Source organism: Trichechus manatus, unplaced genomic scaffold, assembly GCF_000243295.1.
Source record: "Trichechus manatus latirostris isolate Lorelei unplaced genomic scaffold, TriManLat1.0 scaffold00075, whole genome shotgun sequence".
Taxonomy (NCBI): Eukaryota; Metazoa; Chordata; class Mammalia; order Sirenia; family Trichechidae; genus Trichechus; species Trichechus manatus.
The window spans coordinates 13,556,731-13,574,953 of record NW_004444011.1 but is presented as its reverse complement, the minus strand read 5'-3'; the positions used below and the strand labels follow the sequence as shown (position 1 = coordinate 13,574,953).

General features: G+C 39.0%; 1 protein-coding gene across 1 annotated transcript in view; it reads left to right on the top strand.

Moving 5' to 3' along the window:
• Positions 1-18,223, top strand: part of PTER (phosphotriesterase related) — a 115,213-nt gene that overhangs the window by 44,976 nt on the left and 52,014 nt on the right. The window contains exon 2 of the mRNA XM_004380565.2: positions 11,225-11,695. Coding sequence (XP_004380622.1) covers positions 11,264-11,695 — 432 coding nt within the window. The 5' untranslated portion in view covers positions 11,225-11,263. The remainder of the gene's footprint in view (positions 1-11,224; positions 11,696-18,223) is intronic.

Here is an 18,223-nt window from a genome sequence, read left to right as displayed (position 1 = left end):
ACTTTATGTTTTTCCTCTTTATTTTTATGAGTATGTTTGTTTACTTTCTTTGTGGTTCCCGTGAAATTTACCTTATCTTTCTAAGTTTGAAGCAGTCTATTATTTCTTGGTATCTCCTGGTCTTCCTCTCCATTTGAAGGTTCTATATCTACACCATTTATTTTCTTTTATTGTTTTGAATTTGTGGTCATTTACAGATCAACTGCTCTGATTCCCTGTTGTACGTCTTTTGGTTTTGGATAGTCCTTGAGAGTTCATTTCCTAGATTAGTATCTAGCTGGTATGATCCTTCGTCCTAGTTTCAGCCTGTGAGCTGAAGTCATTTGTTGTCAGATCGAAGGACTCCCTTTAATAATTCTTGTAAGTTTGGTTTGGTTTTTACATTTTCCTTTAGTTTCTGTTTATCTGGAAATGTCCTAATTTCACCATCATAGTTGAACAAGAGTTTTGCAGGATATATTATTCTTGCCTGGCAATTTTTTTCTCTCATGGTTTTATATATGTCATCCCATTGCCTTCTTGCCTGCATGCTTTCTGCCAGATAATCTGAGCTTAGTCTTATTGTTTTTCCTCTGTATGTGACTTCTTGTTTTTCATGAGCTCCTCTCAGAATTCTTTGTTTGCCTTTGGTTTTGATGATTGTGATTTTGATATGCCTTGGTGATTTTCTTTTGCGGTCTATCCTACATGGGGTTCATTGAGTTTCTTGGATGGCCAGCTTTTCATCTTTTATGATATTGGGGAAGTTTTCTGTCAGCAGTTCTTCAGTGATCCTCTCTGTGTTTTCTGTTTTCTCCTCCTGTTCTGGAACTCCGATCACTCGAAAATTTTTGCTTTTGATAGTGCTCCACATAATTCTCAGGGTCTGTTCATTTTTCTTTGTTCTTTTTACTGAGTTTTCCTTGAAGAGAGTTGTATCCAAGTATTTGTCTTCAATTCTGCTGATCCTTTCTTCAACCGTTTCAAATCTTTTCCTCAGCTCTTTTATGACACTGGCCAGTTCTGAAATCTTGTTTATCTTTTGGATTTCTAATTGTTGTTTTTGTATAATTTCTAGTTGTGAATTTATTTTGGCATTCTGTTCCTGCATTATTTTCCTGAATTCTTCCAATTTTTTGTCCGTATTTTCCATGAATTTGTCTATTTTTTCCTCATTTTTGTCTGCTTTTCCTTTCACTCTTGGATAATTCTGAGTATTAGAGATTTGAATTCCCTATCAGGTAGTTCTAGTGCCTTTTCTTCCAATGGAAAGTCATCTGGTGTTTCATTTTGGATGCCTACTGGAACCATCCTGTCCTGTTTTTTAAATGTTTTGATATTGTCTGCTGTGTTCAGGACATTCAATAGTTATTTTTCTCATTTATTGATTGTGGATTTGTTTTGTTTTGTCCTTTTTTTAACTTTGGCTATGTCTGAGCAGGCGGGCTGTGTGTTCTTTGTTGTTTGTTCGTCTGTGGGCATGATACTTTCACCTCCTTCTCCAATTGACAGCGTCAGTCGCTCAGGTATGGTAGAGCAGGGCATGTCTAGCTGAAGAGGAGTTGCTGGGATGGGTTGTTTGTGGCACTTACTACAGCCAACAGGGCGGGTTGGCAATCAGTGCAGGGCAGGTTCCGGTAGGCTGTGCCTGTACTGCTTGGTGGTGTGATGTTAAGTGCACGGTGCAGGTGGGTAAGATGGAGAGGGGAGATTGTGATGTGTGGAGCTAAGATGGGTATGGGGTAGAGGGACAGGAGCCAAAAACATGCAAACAAACAAAAAAGAGTGCTAGGGGAGCTTGCCGTTGGAATGGAGAGATGAGAGACTATGAAGTGGAGAAAGTCAAAAAGGGGAAGAAAAAAAAGAAAAGAATTAATAAATAAAAATTAGAAAGAAAAAAGAACAACAAAGCTCCCAGGGATCCCACTGGTGCAGCTACGAGTTCTGAGGAAGTTGTTCCCAGGTGTTGAAGTACAGCCTGGCTAGAAGGCATAGAGGTATTCAGTGCCAGGTATTCTGGGGACAGGAAGAGAAGGAAGGTATAGAGAGATGGGAAACTGAGTAATGAAGAAAGACAAAAAGGGTAAAAGAGGGAAAAGAAAATAAAACAAATTAAAAAAAAAAAAGAACAAGAAAAGCCCCCCATAAAACAGGGAAGAAAAAAAAAAACACAAAAAAAAAAATGCTCTCCGGGATCCCTCTGTGCTTCTGCGCAAGCTGCGGGGGTTGGTCCCAAGCTGCGTAGCACTGCCGGGCCAGAACGAGCTCCCAACTCAAGAGAAGAAAAAGAAAACAAAGAAACAATTCAAAGCAAACAAACAAACAAAAAAGCCCCAGGATCCCACCAGTGTGGCAGCACAGACCGGGAAGCAGTTCCACACTAGAACGGAGCTCCTTAGCACCTTAGGAAGAAGCAAAGATGGTGCTCAGAGCCAGGTATTTGAGCAAAAGGAGGGGGAGGTGGTGAGAGGTAAGGAAGAATTCAAAAGAAGCAGAAAAAAGCCACACAAGCAGCCAACAAATGGCAATCAGGGAGTCGGCCAGTGCGGGCGGGTGGAATCCAAGCAGCCAGTGTTTCTTGGACAAGAGACCGTGGCCACAGGAAGCAAAGGAGGCCGAGTCAGGGTGAAGAAGGGTGAGTGGTGGGGAAGCATATATTGCCAGTTACCAGTTGTTCTGTCTCCTGCTGGAAGCTCCGTGAAGCTGCTTTCTCGTACCCCTATTTGTTGGTCTCTGATATGAGTCCGAGATGGTGGATCCACGCTACGTTAGTTGATAAGGGACCTCTGCATGAATTTCTCCTCACTCGCCTCTCTCTGTCAGTTTGTCACTCCATTTGGTGCTTGGCTGAGTTCTTTATCTCTTCATTTGATGTTTTAGGGTTTCAGGATTGCTGTTTTCTCTGTTTGACTTAGTTTTTCAGATTTTTGCTGTGGAGGGACAGTGTGGTGCTTTTTCCTAGAGCGCCTTGTTGCCAGAAGTCCCTAAAATGGAAAACTTTATATAGACTAGTTTCGTAGGTGTACTAAAGTTGGTATGTTCACTTTTCTTGACTTGCGAAGCTAGATTTTTATTTATGAAAAACTCCAGCTGGTTATTTGGTGTTTCTTGTGTGACGTGTAAGTTAAGTTCCTTAGTTATTTTGGTAGTTGGACAGTAATTTGGAATTTGGACCGTTTTCCATCCTCAGGAAATTATAAAAAATAAATACATCATGCCTTTATGTGTAGTTTGTAGGCATAAGAATTTTGATATTGAACACCTGCTGTCTTCATTTATCAGTGTTTTTGTAGGTGCTGTCAAGTTGGTTCCTGCTGGTAGAGACCCTACGTACAACGGAACGAAATACTGCCCAGTCCTGCGCCATCCTCACAATTGTTGCTATGTCTAAGCCTATTGTTGCAGCCACTGTGTCACTTTATCACTGTTTCATTTATCACTAAGAAGGCATAATTTAAACTAGACTGTCACATTTGTTTATATATAAAACAAAAATAACTTTGTAGGATATTTTAATTTAATGGGATTTGAGGTGTGGTTCTACATATTACATGCCTAATCCACTTGCAAATTTACAGGAAAAGGAAAAATTTTAAACTTATCACAATTTCAGAGTTGTAACAAATTTTACTTTATTCATTTTGGAACAAAGATTTTGGCTTTTTTCACATTCTTTAAGGTATAATCTAGTTACTTTCCTTCTCTCTGTTCAGTTCGGTTTAGTTTCACAGATGCACCCCAAACGCATGATTATGGGGGATAAAAGAGAGACCCTCCCCACATGGAGCACATAGTCTAATGGGGTAAAATCTCCAAATAGATAGATCAACTCAGTATAATGTGATATGTACTAGGATACACTGCTGAATTTCATTACGTGAATGTTCATTATGAGCCCTCACGGTTAATAGGCTACTTAGATAAACCACATCTGTGCACTGATGAACTGACCATTCAAAAATTTGTTTCTATTCAAGCACTCCTTAATATTTGTTTCTGTTCCTGCCTAACATCTCAGTCTCTTTTTTTAATTTCTAAATTAAATTTTAAAATTGCTCTAAATATAAAAAAAGTGTGATATAATGCAAAGTAAAAATGAAAACCTTAAAAAAATGCAGTTTGTCACGAAGTAATGAAAGTGATGTTGAAGAAATGCTAAAATACACACAAAGCCAAGTGAGAATGTGGCAGACTGAGACCCCATCACCACTGAAGGGAGATATTGACATGGATAAGAACCTTGGTTTTAAAAAAAAAAGTCTTCCAAAAATTTTTTGCAAAAATAACCTTTTTCATCCCTACAGTGCAAAAGTTCAAGTAAAGGATCCTATATCATGCTATCACGTAATTTTGTCATAAAGTTATACCTCTTGCTCCCTTCTTCCCACCCGTCTGCCAGTTTGTTGTACTATGGTGGCCTGTATATTGCTTTGATGCTGGAAGCTATGCCACAGGGTCATCCATGGTGGACAGTCTTCAGCAGAGCTTCCAGACTAAGACAGATGAAGAAGAAAGGCCTGAAAATTTTCTTCAAAAAATTTGCCAATGAAAATCCTATGTATAATGATCATGAAGATAGCACAAGACCAGGCAGTGTTTCGTTCCGGTATACACAAGGTCACCATGAGTCAGACCCAATTCGATGGCAACAACAACTCCCTCCCAAAAAATATACCCAACAATGAATTCATTTTTTGTTCTAAGAATTAGGACATGTTTGTAATTATGACTTATTTTTCTAATATTTATTTAATTTTTCTAATTTAAAATATGAGTCAATCTTTTAAAAAATTACTTCTTATTCAGTTTTGGTCTCTGTATGTTTGGCTATCTGTTGCTTTTTTTTGCATCAATTCTTCATTGGTTTTCCTTTTTTCATTGTCCAGCTTTCACATTCTTATGAAGTGAATAAAAAGACCATGGCTTGGGTCAGGTGCACCTTAGTCATCCAAGTGACATATTTGCTTTAAAGAGGTCTTTTGCAGCAGATTTGCCCAATGCAATATGTCATTTGATTTCTTTCTTTCTTTTTTCTTTAATGACTATTTTTTGGGAGACGCTATCTATTGCCTTTTAACAAACCACCCCAAAATTACTAACTTCAAACAACAACCATTTTCATTATCTGTCATAATTCTGTGGGTTAGCCAGACTCAGCTGGGTTGGCTGTAGGTGGACCTGCAATCACATGGGATCTTGGATGGACAAGAATGTCCACAATGGCCCACTCACTTGTCTGGCCCCTGTGCAAAGATGGCTGCAAAACTGAGCTCAGTGGGGACAGTGGGATGGCTGGGCTTCTCCGTGTAGTCTCAGGGCCTCTCCTTTACCACAAGGCTTCTCTGCATGGTCTTTCCAAAAGCACAAAAGCGGAAGCTGCCAGGGTTCCCAAAGGTTTGGGGGCCGCCATATTCTATTAGTTAAAGTGAGTCACAAGGGGCCCTGGCTAAGCGCTTGACTGCTAACCTAAAGGTTGGCGATTTGAACTTACCCAGCAGCTCCATGGGAGAAAAGACCTGGCGATCTGCTCCTGTAAAGATGACAGCCTAGGAAACCCTATGGGGCAGTTCTGCTCTGTCATATAGGGTCACTATGAGTCAGAATCAACTCGATGGCACACAGAAACAACAAAAAAGTGAGTCACAGGGCCAGCTCAGGTTTATTGTGGAAGAGGCTGCACTAGGATGTGAATATTGGAAGGCATGGTTCATTGAAGGCCATCTTTGGAGACGAGCTAACACACTATATTAAGTGCATTCATTTAAAAAGGCATTTTCCAGTACCAGTTATCCATGAATAATGAGGACCTCCTGTAGTTGTAATCACTTCGGTGGGTCATATCCAAAAGCCTAATGAGTTGTGATGTCAATCGCAACAGTCTATCTACTTTTAATAATCACAAGCCTCAAGTGAAGGAATTCATTTATAAGCAAATTAGAGCCTCAATTTGATTCATAAACTTCAGCCCCCTGTGGTTAGTTTTGTTAGAGAACAAGTTTAGGTTCATTTGTCTAAGGATACTCAGCAAATATTTGGAAAACAATTGAAAGTTTGGAATATAATAATAATTCTGAACGTTCTATAGTCCTTTATTATTTAAGTAGTGCTTTTATGTAACATCATATTTGCTTTTCATTTCAAACTTAATATGGTAGATCAGGTAGATATTATTCCAATTTTCAAGTGAGGAAACTATCTCATAACTTTTTAAATTTTCCACAGTGACACAGCTAAGAAACATCGGAGCCAGGACTCCCAAGTTCAGGATTCTTTCAAGCCACTCATCCCTTCTAGTGTTCTCTTTTAAGTTCAGAAAGAGTAAACAAAAAACAGTTGCTGTGGAGTCGACTCTGCTATGGTGACCCCATGGGTGTCAGAGTACAGCTGTGCTCCATAGGGTTTTCAATGGTTGATTTTTCAGAAACAGGTAGCCAGGCCTTTCTTCTGAGTCACCTGTATGTGGACTCAAACCTCCAGCCTTTTGGTTAGCAGCTGAGTGTTAATCGTTTGCATCACCCAAGGACTCAGCTTAGAAGGACCAGAGATTTACTCCCTCCCTCCTTCCCTTTTTCCCATCCTACCTCCCCTCTCCTTTTTTCATTTTTTCTCTCTCTTCTTGCTCTCATTTCACATGTGCCTGCACATGTATACAAAATATACATTTTAAAAACTGTTCTTAAAGTACAGCTTTCTTTGATAGCAAGTGATATATAGAAGGTCTTTAAGGGTAAATCTTAAAGGGTATCTTAGAAGCATAGTGTTATCTGGAAGTCATCCCATCCAACTGCTTTATTTCACAGATGGGAAATAGGCTCTGAGTGGTTAAGTTACTTGACCAAAGTCACACAGCTTTTTAATGGAAGAGCCAAGAGCACTTGACCCTGAACCCACGGCTCTTCTACAAGTGTCACTTCCTGAGTACATCTCTGCCATACTCCTCATATTTGTTTTTGAATTTGGAAATATTCTCAGGTTGTCTCTCCTACTTTCTAAATCAAGTGGAGGAAGAAAAACAAACGTTAAAGCTTGGGAATGCAACCCACCTTTTTCCCTGAATATAAGACACAAGCTGCACTTTTGTACCTCCGAGCAGTTGTTTTATTTATGTCACAGTGTGAAGAACTTGCTGGGTCCCATTATTGCTCTGTGTACTGAAGTGGTTGGATGTCTTTCTCTTTATTCAGGCATGGTCATTGATTTTTTGACAGTGTTTAATATTAAAAGTTATAAATCTGCATGCAGTAGAACCATTTAACCATAAGTATCTGTGAAAGTAGAAATGTGGTGACTGTGTACCCCGAGGGACTCCTTGTGGTACTGTTGCTCAGTGCCCAGACCAACGCTGTTTGAGAGAAGACATGTTGCAGGGTTGAACCTGTACGTGACAGAAATATTTAAACAAGCTTTAAAAAATATTATGCAGTTTTTAAAATATTTTGTCACAAATCAAATGTCAGCTTTAAATGCAGTGTGTATAAAGTGCTGCCACACTGTGTGATGTGTCCCATAAAGAAGAATAGAAGCACTGACACATCAGACCAGACTGCACTGTTTTCTGTAGGAGTCCATTTATTTGGGGATACTTTTATATTACCAACAAGTCCAGTTAGCAAGCTCCATCTGCCCCCCCCCCACCCCGTTACTACTTCTGCTTCCTCATCATCTCCATTGGTGTCATCTCAGACCAACCCGTCACCTCATTTTTCTGGATTACAACAGTACCCCACTGGTCTTTTTTGTAGGCACACTGGCCCCATTCCTGTCCATTCTCCACATGGCTGCCAGGCTATTCAGTCCATATCTTCCCCTGTATAAAGTCTTCAAATGCCTTCCCATTTTTTATTGGTTAAGGTTTGATCTGGGGAACAAAACAATTATAACTGAAATGGAACAAGGAATTTATTATGAGGATTAGACCTTATACCAGTTGTAAGAGAAGCTGAGGAAGTGAATTGAAAATCAGTTCACCAAAAATCAATTTGTCAAATGACCATTACATCTCAAATCGTAAGACAAGTAAGTACCTGACACCAGGTGTAGGACCAGGTGCTGCAGAGGCGGAGGCAAGAAAAGATCATATGTCTGCCAAATAGGGAGGACAGTATGCTATGTTTGAAGGAAACAGCATTCATTCCATGTAAACTATTGAGAGTCACAAAAGTTCTACCCTCTGAAATGTAAAATATGACTGAAAAGGATATTCAGTGTCGGTAGGCAGAAAAAAATTTTAGCATAATCACCAGGATGAAATAGCTGTGAAAAACCTCGTGAAACTAAAACTGCCCTCATTCTATCCCACTTACCCAGTTCTTCAATAAGTAGACAATTTGTTCTTTGTAATTGGAAAATTGGCTTCCAACAAACTGATTTTCTGTTCATTAGATTATTTCCTTTTTTTTTTTAACCAACACATTCAAAATAGTCCCTCCACTTGTCCCAGACACTCTCTGTTATACTATTTTTATTTTCTTCACAGCATTTACTTCTGTTTGAAATTATCTTATTTATCAACATTATTTTATTTGTTTTTTGTCCTTCTCCCCACCGTAGAAAAGAGATTTCAGAAGGGCATATATCTTGTCCGTCTTGCTCATTATTATATCCCCAGCATGCAGTAGATATTCAGTAAATGCGTACTTGAGTAAATGAATGAATGAAGCTGAAAAATATAATTGATCATCAAAGAACTATATGAAGATTTACTGAGCAGTACAGACCTTTTTAGATCTTAGATATGTATGGCAATAAGCTATAACTCATGACATTGCTACTGGAGTATGAGTTTTATTAATAGAAAGCTTTTCCTAGCAAACGGAGGACTGTCTTTTCTTAAATTATAACACTGACGTACATAATATTAACATTTGCAAGCTTTTACATATATTCATTGACTTAATCCAGGCAAAACTCTTATGAAGTAGATATTATCCCATTTTACAAATTTACAAGTGAGTTCAAAAAGTTGGAATTCATGAATATTCTTTCGTGAGTTCAGAAAGTTGGAATTCATTAATATTCTTTCAAGACCTCGTTCTATGAGTTAGGGCATTTTTGGAACACCCATTCAGTATGCCAGAATACTGAGTGAAGTTGTCAGCTAGGGGGTTCCATCTACTCTATTTAGCTTTTTTTTAACTGAATATAGAAGATGCATTTATTTCTGGACATTGTAAAGTCAATCATAAGATTAATTGAAATGACCTCTATATATTTTACCAGTTATAATTTTTTTTAAAGATAAATCCTACTTATTGTCTGTGGTCTCCTACTTAATGCTATAGTACTGTTCTCTGATGCTTTTCCTGTTATCTTTATTTTCCCTTTAACTCCCATGTTCTTCTTTGATTCTATACTCATTGAAATTAGAAGTGCTGTTTCCTTTGACCAAGCTGTAATAGTAATTGCAGAGTATCCTCAGACTGTGACTGCTCAAAGCTCACATTTGAAGTACAACAAAGCTTTGTCAAAGTGTTTATAGCTCCAGCTCTCCCTTTCCCTGCTAGCTTCTGTGCAAGTATGTGAGCTGCTGAAGCTTCCAATGGATGCTCTGCAGAATTGCCTGCAGCCTGCCTATTGTTGGGGATCACTTCTGTCTGCACGATTGTATGCTGCAACTCTCATTTTTCATTGTTTCCTCCTTGTTCTGTGAACTCTCATCTCTATGGTTATTGTTGTTGTTAATTGCTGTCGAGTTAGCTGCAATTCATGGTGACTCATTTACAATGGAATAAAAAGTTGCCTGGTCCTGCACCGTCTTCACAATTGTTGGTATGCTTGAGTCCATTGTTGCGGCCACTGTGTATTTTGAGTGTCTTTCATCCTAGGGAGCGCATCTTCCAGCACTATATTGGACAATATTCTGTTATGATCCATATGGTTTACATCGGCTAATTTTTTTTTTTATTGGATCGCCAGGCCCTTCTGACAGATGGGTGGTAGCATTTCTAGGGTACAGAACCAACCAACCAAACCCATTGCTGTCGAATCAATTCTGATTCATAGAGACCCTATAGGACAGAGTAGAACTGCCCCATAGCGTTTCCAAGGAGCAGCTGGTGGATTGAAACTGCCTACCTTTTGGTTAGCAGTCAAGCTGTTAACCACTACGTCCCCTGGTAGGGCCATTAATAGCTCCTTGTCTGTTCATTGAGAAAAGAGCTACTCTCAGGCTGAATATAGGCTGACAAGGGCTCCCTGACTGCATAAGCCTCCCCCCACCAAAAAAAAAAAAACCATTGCTGCTGAGTCGATTTCGACTCATAGCAACACTATAGACTATAGGACAAGGTAGAACTGCCCCATAGGGTTCTCAAGGCAATTGTGCCAGTCTGTCTGATTGAAGGTTTCCTTCATTTTCCCTGACCGTCTTCTTTACCAAACATGATGTCCTTTTCTAGCAATTGGTCTTTCTGGTGATACGTCCAAAGTAAGTTAATTAAACTCTCACTATCCTTGCTTCTAAGCAGCTTTCTGGTTGTATTTCTTCTAAAACTGATTTGTTCGTTCTTCTGTCAGTCCATGGTATATTCAGTATCTTTCACCGCCATGAGCCCTAGTCAAGATAAAACATCTAGGGTGGTGAGGTGTTTTTTCGTTTTTGTTTTTTCTTTATTTAAACCTAGGTGTGCTCCCTCCAGTTGTTCTATGGAGCAAAATCTGTCAAATCATCAAGGTCAAGTATCTGGTCTTATGCTCCTTTATATCTCTGATTTCTGGCACACGGTAGGGCTTCCACAGAATTTTTTCACATCAATAGTGAATGAATAGTGGACTGATTAGCATCTTTAGTATATTTAATTTAGCTGAAAAATGGCAAGTAAAATAGTTCTGATATGTGGCTGGTTTTGATATACATTATTGATTATAGGTTTTTTTTAAGTGAAAATTATTGTATTATCCAGGAAAGCAGAGCTGTGACTAATGAAATAAAATTAGGTGAAAGAAAAACGTGAACTGAATATCAAGACATATTTCCAGCAGATGAGGTTAGGATTAAATCCGGCAGAGGAGCCCCAGTGGAAGGAGTGGGGGGGATGCTAACACCACACGTGTGACTTAGAGCTGTAGAGAACTTCAGCAATTTACCAGGGACAGACTCTGACTTTGGCAGGATGATAAGTGAGATCATATCTCTAATGCCATTGATTCTTTTTCTTGCACAGGTGTATGTTCACAGCCACACATTCCCCATGGATAGGATTTATGTGTGTGCTCAATTTTCTGACTATAGTTTTCTTTTTTCCAGAAAACACTTGCTTTAGATGACTCCTGGTGCCACTCAGAAATGTCCTCCTTAAGTGGCAAAGTGCAGACCGTGCTGGGCCTTGTGGAGCCAAGCAAACTGGGTCGCACCCTGACCCATGAACACTTGGCAATGAATTTTGACTGCTGTTACTGCCCTCCTCCTCCATGCCACGAAGCTACCTCTAAGGAAACTATTATGATGAAAAATCTATTTTGGATTCAGCAAAACCCTTATTCCCACAAAGAGAACCTTCAGTTGAATCAGGAGACGGAAGCCATAAAGGAAGAATTGTTGTATTTTAAGGCCAACGGTGGAGGGGCTTTGGTGGAGAACACGACCTCTGGAATTAGCCGAGACATGCAGACTTTGAAGTGGTTAGCTGAGGAGACCAGTGTCCACATCATCTCTGGAGCTGGGTTTTATGTAGATGCAACACACTCTTCAGAGACCAGAGCAATGTCAATAGAGCAGGTAAGAAGCCCTAAGTTCTTTCACAAATTTATGTATAAATTCATCTCTGGGTGGTACAAACAGTTAATGTGCTTGGCTTGTAACCAGAAGATCAGCAGCTCAAGTCCACACAGACACACATACCTCACAAGAATGGCCTGGTGATCTACTTCCAAAAAATCAGCCATTGAAAATCCTAGGGAGCACAGTTCGACTCTGACACACAGAGTCTCAATAAGTCGTGATCAACTTTACAGCAACTTTTTTTTTTTTTTTTAATGTATAACTTCAGAGTAGCCAGAATTTCAGATCTTGGATTATCCCTACACTTCATCTGTATTTGGAAATGTCATTGACTCAGCGGTAGCTGGGCATGCTACATAAATTTGATAGCTAGCAAAGACATCTGCCAATTGGTACCCAAATCAGTAATGTTTTTAAAGAAAAAAGTGTCAAGGAACAAGATCTTAATGCAGTGACCACTGAAAAACTCACCTTAATACTTAGATTTGTATATATTATATCAGAGTGCTGTAGTGGCACCACTGTCTGTTTATAAACCTCAGCTTTCATTATATACTTCAATTATGTAACCTCAGTTTTTTTCTGGATTTTATAATAACCAGCAATAAAAATTCACTGTAGGGTGAAACTTGGCAGCCATAGGCTTGGCACATTTGTAAACATGTTTCCTTCTCCTTTTACAAAACAGGAGGGGTAGAAGAAACTCCATTCTCCTGTTTTTGTCACAATATGAAATTAAACAGGAATGCGCAGAAGAAAGTAAATCTTTTAGGGACAAAAAGAAAGAATAAGCCCCAATGTTTGTTTGCACTTGTATGTGCTCTCTTTCTATACACACACATCTATTTATATGTTTACACATATGTGTGTATATACATATGTATATTCCTTGTATGTATATATGTATATTCCAGTGTATATTACATTGTAAATGTATATTGCATTGGCTGTTTATTAGGCATAGAATATTAGCTGTAATCTTTGCATAGGTTCAGTTAAATAATTTGAATTACTTTGTATTTAAAATTTTATTGGCATTTTTGTATATTTGTTATTTGAAAACTATGCCAGTGTTAGAGATTACACATTCTTCTGATCACTCTTAGCAGTAAATATGCATATGAGCTGAAAAGTATAATGTTAATATTCTGAATTTTCTATGCTATATTGGGTAAAGGACTGAATAAGTAAGACAGAACTAAAGAATTACTTGATACAGTTGACAGATTCAGTGACAGTCTTAATATGTTTTAGATGCTCCCCAGGTTTGATCTTAGGTATTTTTCTCAACCTGAATGTTTCTTCTTCGTTGTTGTTGAGAACATACACAGCAAAATATACACCAATTCAACTGTTTCTACATGTACAATTAAGACACATACAGAAAAAAGAATGTAATGATTACATTCTTCGAGTTGTGCCTCCATTCTCACCCTCTTTTTCTGAGTTGTTCCTCCCCAATTAACATAAACTCACTGCACCCTGCGGTTCTCATCTAAACTTTCGAGTTGCTGTAATCATTTTGATCCCATATAGATAGTTCTTATAGAGCATGATGCTTAAGGCAGACATTTTCTACTAGTTAAGCTAAATTATTGCTTGGTTAAAGAAGACTTCAGGGGATATTTTTGGTTTGAGGTTTAAAAATTATCTCAGGCGGGGCCAAGATGGCTGAGTAGTCAGATGCTTCCAGCGTTCCCTGTTACCACAAAGACCCAAGAAAACAAGTGCATCGATTATATATGACAATCTAGGAGCCCTGAACATCAAAGGCAAAGTTGAGGAACTGGACTGAGTGGCAAGGGGAGGGAGAGATGGTTTGGAAGCAGTGAGGAGTTGCCAGACCTGACCCGGTGAGAGCCTGAGCCCTTCAACCTGGATCAACTCGGGGGTGAGGCAGGCAGGCAGCAGCGCTCAGGAGGCATTTTCCACGCCGGGAGAGACCCAGTGGCAGAGAGTCTACTGGGCCATCCAGAACCAGTGAGAAGCAGCCCTTGATCGGGAAAAGATAAGTACTTGCATCTGGCCTACTGCGTGGATCAAAAACACCCCTTAGGGAAAAACCTCTCTCCCACTTACCTCCCCACTCCCTGCTTTGCGCTGGGTCCTGGACCGGCTTCAAAAATTGCTGAGTCCCCTGGGCTGGAAGTAGGACCTGTCACCCGCCCTGAGCCATTCTCCCGGCCTTGGAGAGTAAACAAATTAACAAATGGGAAAAAATAATCTGCCGGCTCCCCTAAGCCAGGAACTCAGGGTAGGCAGAGCTCCTTTGCTTAGGCACAGGCATAAGCGATGCACAGACTTTCAGTGCCTTTCACCCCGCATGAACTTCTGTGGGCCCATTTCAACAGCGTAGGCCCTCATTACCGCAGTACAAGAGGATATATACCTGAAGTCTAACATCAGCTGTTTCAGCTGTGAAGTGACAGGTTCGTGACATTTGACACTGCTCTGCCCATTAAGCAGAGTCTTCACCTACCCATATCAGGGGCCTGAGCACTGGTGGCTCCACCCACGCCACCTAGACCCCTGCTACAGTGGCCCAAGAACAAGAGTTGTCCCCCAGTCCTTGCAGCCAACAGCACTGGTTGCTTATAGTCTGGCTGCAAAACCCACACATTTACGTGCTCTAGGGAACACGGACATGCTTTCCTCCTGGACACTCGAGGGGGGGGCTGTCGGCCCCCTGCCTTACTCAGCCTGTGTCCCCCTGCTGTAGCTGGATGCCTGTGCCTACACCAATCACCCATGCCTGTCTAGAACTGTAGGTGAGAGCCTGTACCACACACTTGGTGGCCAACTACCTTTGACACCTGAGCTGAATCCATACAGGAGGAGTGAGCAGACAGCTAGGCTCACATGCTTAGTGGCATGTCTGGTCACCTGGGGGCAAGACACTGGAGCTTCAAGGGTGCTGGTGACTGGGCTAGCTCACACGAGAAGCCTATTTGGGCAAAACAAAACAAGCTAGGATACAATAAGCAAACATTAAATAAATATAATAACTTATTGATGGCTTGGAGACAACAGTCAATATCAAGTCACATAAAGAGGCAGTCCATGACGGCTTCAGCAAGCTCCCAAAATAAAGAATCTGGAAATTTTCTGGAGGAAGAAAATTTCTTGGAATTACCAGAGGCAGAATACAAAGGATTAATATACAGAACTCTTCAAGACATTAGGAAGGAAATTAAGCAAAATGCAGATCTATCAATAGAGGGATTTAAGAAGATGAGAACAAAATGACAAATTTAACAGGTACAAGAATCCATAGAGAGACAGCAATCAGAAATTCACAAGATTAACAATAAAATTTCAGAATTAGGCAACTCAATAGAAAGTCATAGGAGCAGAATTGAGGCAATGGAAGTCAGAATTTATGAGACTGAAGATAAAGCACTTGACAACAACTTATTTGAGGAAAAATCAGATAAAAGTATTTTAAAAAAATGAAGAAATCTGAAGAATTATGTGGGATTCTATCAAGAAGATTAACCTGCGAGTGATTGGAGTACCAGAACGGGGGGATAACAGAAAATAGAGAATTATTGAAGATTTGTTGGCAGAAAACTTCCCTGATTTCATGAAAGATGAGAAGATATCTATCCAAAGTGCTCATCGAAACCCACATAAGGTGGATCACAAAAGAATGTCACCAAGACAGATTATAATCAAACTTGCCAAAACCAAAGATAAAGAGAGAATTTTAAGAGCAGCTAGGGATAAACAAAAAGTCATCTACAAAAGAGAGTCAATACGACTAAGCTTGGACTACTCAGTGGAAACCATACAGGAAAGAAGGCAGTGGGATAACATATATAAAGCCTTGAAGGAAAAAACTGCCAGCAAAAAATACATCCAGCAAAACTATCTCTCAAATATGATGGCAAAATTTGGGCATTTCCAGATAAACAGAAGTTTAGGGAATTTGCAAAAACCAAACCAAAATTACGAGAAATAATAAAGGGAGTCCTCCAGTTAGAAAATGAATAACATCATAAAACAATCCAAGACTAGAACACAGGACAGAGCAACCAGATACCACCCCAGATAGGGAAGTCACAAAAATAAATCAAAGCTAGAACATTGAAAATAGAGAAACAGATGTAAATATGTAAAAGATGACAACATTAAAATAAAAAAGAGAGACTTAAAAAATGGAGACATAGATTTATCATATGGAGAGGAAGTCAAGCGATAAAAAAAGAAAGATTGGTATAAACTTAGAAAAATAGGGGTAAAAATTAAGGTAACCACAAAGGAAACTAACACTCCTACAAGTCAAAATAAGAAACAAGAAAAATATAAAGACTCAGCAAATACAAAATCAACAACAATGAAAAACATGAAAAGAAAATACATAAAGAAAAATGACTCAGCACAGAAAATTAAGTGGAACAAAGAAACTGTGAACAACACACACAAAGACATCAAAATGACAACACTAAACTCATACCTATCAATAATTACGCTGAATGTAAATGGACTAAATGTACCAATAGAGAGAGTGGCAGATTGGATTAAAAAAAACACGATCCATCTATATGCTGCCTACAAGCGATACGCCTTAGATTTAAAGACACAAACTAAAACTCAAAGGATGGAAAAAATATATCAAGCAAACAACACTCAAAAAAAAGCAGGAGTGGTAATATTAATCTCTGATAAAATAGACTTTCAAGTAAAATCTACCACAAAGGATAAGGAAGGACACTATATGATTCAAGGGTCAACACACCAGGAGGACATAACTATAATAAATATTTACCCACCCAATGACAGGGCTCCAAAATACATAAAACAAACTCTAACAGCATTGAAAAGAGAGATAGACAGCTTCACAATAGTAGTAGGAGACTTCAATGCACCACTTTTGGTGAAGGACAGAACATCCAGAAAGAAGCTCAAGAAGGACACGGAAGATCTAAATCGACCATCTTGATCTCATAGACATATACCACACACTCCACCCAACAGCAGCCAAGTATACTTTCTTTACCAATGCACATGGAACATTCTCCAGAGTAGACCACATATTATGCCATAAAGCAAGCCTTAACAAAATCCAAAGCAGCAAAATATTACAAAGCATCTTTTCTGACCGTAAAGCCATAAAAATAGAAATCAATAACAGAAAAAGCAAGGAAAAAAATCAAACGCATGGAAACTGAACATCACCTTGCTCAAAAACTACTGGGTTATAGAAGAAATGAAGGATGGAATAAAGAAGTTCAGAGAATCAAACAAAAATGAAAATGCATCCTACCAGAACCTTTGGGACACAGCAAAAGCAGTGCTCAAAGGTCAGTTTATAGAAATCAATGCACACATCCAAAAAGAAGAAAGGGCCATAATCAAAACATTAACCCTACAACTGGAAAAAGTGGAAAGACAGCAGCAAAAGAAGCCCTCGAGTTAAGGAAGGAAGGAGATAATAAGAATTAGAGCATAATTAAATCAAATAGAGAATAGAAAAATAATTGAAAGAGTTAACAAGACCAAAAACTTGTTCTTTGAAAAGATCAACAAAATTGATAAACCATTGGCCAAACTGACAAAAGAAAAACAGGAGAGGAAATGAGATGGGTGGTATCACAACAGACCCAACTGAAAAGAACCATAACAGAATGCTATGAAAAATTGTACTCTAACAAATTTGAAAACCTAGAGGAAATGGACAAATGTCTAGAAATTCACTATTAACTAAACAAACACAGTAGAACAGCTAAAGAAACCCATAACAAAATAAGAGATTGAAAAGGTAATTTAAAAACTCCCAACAAAAAAAAAAAAAGCCCTACCCCGGATGGCTTCACTGGAAAATTCTACCAAACTTTCAGAGAATAGTTAACACCACTACTTCTAAAGGTATTTCAGAGCATAGAAAAGGATAGAATACTCCCAAACTCATTCTATGAAGTCAGCATAACCCTGTGACAAAAACCAGGTAAAGAGACTACAAAAAAAGAAAATTGCACACCAATATCCCGCATGAACATTGACGCTAAAATCCTCAACAGAATTCTAGCCAAGAGAGTTCAGCAACATTTCAAAAAATAATTCACCATGATCAAGTGGGATTTATACCAGATATGCAGGGATGGCTCAACATTAGAAAAACAGTCAGTGTAATCCATCACATTAGTAAATTAACAGACAAGAAACACATGATCCTATCAGTTGATGCAGAAAAGACATTGACAAAGTCCAACACTCATTCATGATAAAAACTCTCAACAAAATAGGAATAGAAGGGAAATTCCTCAATATAAGTCAGGGCATTTATACAAAGCCAGCATCATCCTAAATGGAGACACTTTGAAAGCATTCCCCTTGAGAACGGGACCAGACAAGGATGCCGTTTATCACCACTCTTATTCAACATTGTGCTGGAGGTCCTAGCCAGAGCAATTAAGCTAGAAAAAGAAATAAAGGGCATCCATATTGGTAGGGAAGAAGCAAAAGTATCTCTATTTGCAGGTGATATGATCTTATACACATAAAACCCCAAAGAATCCGCAAGAA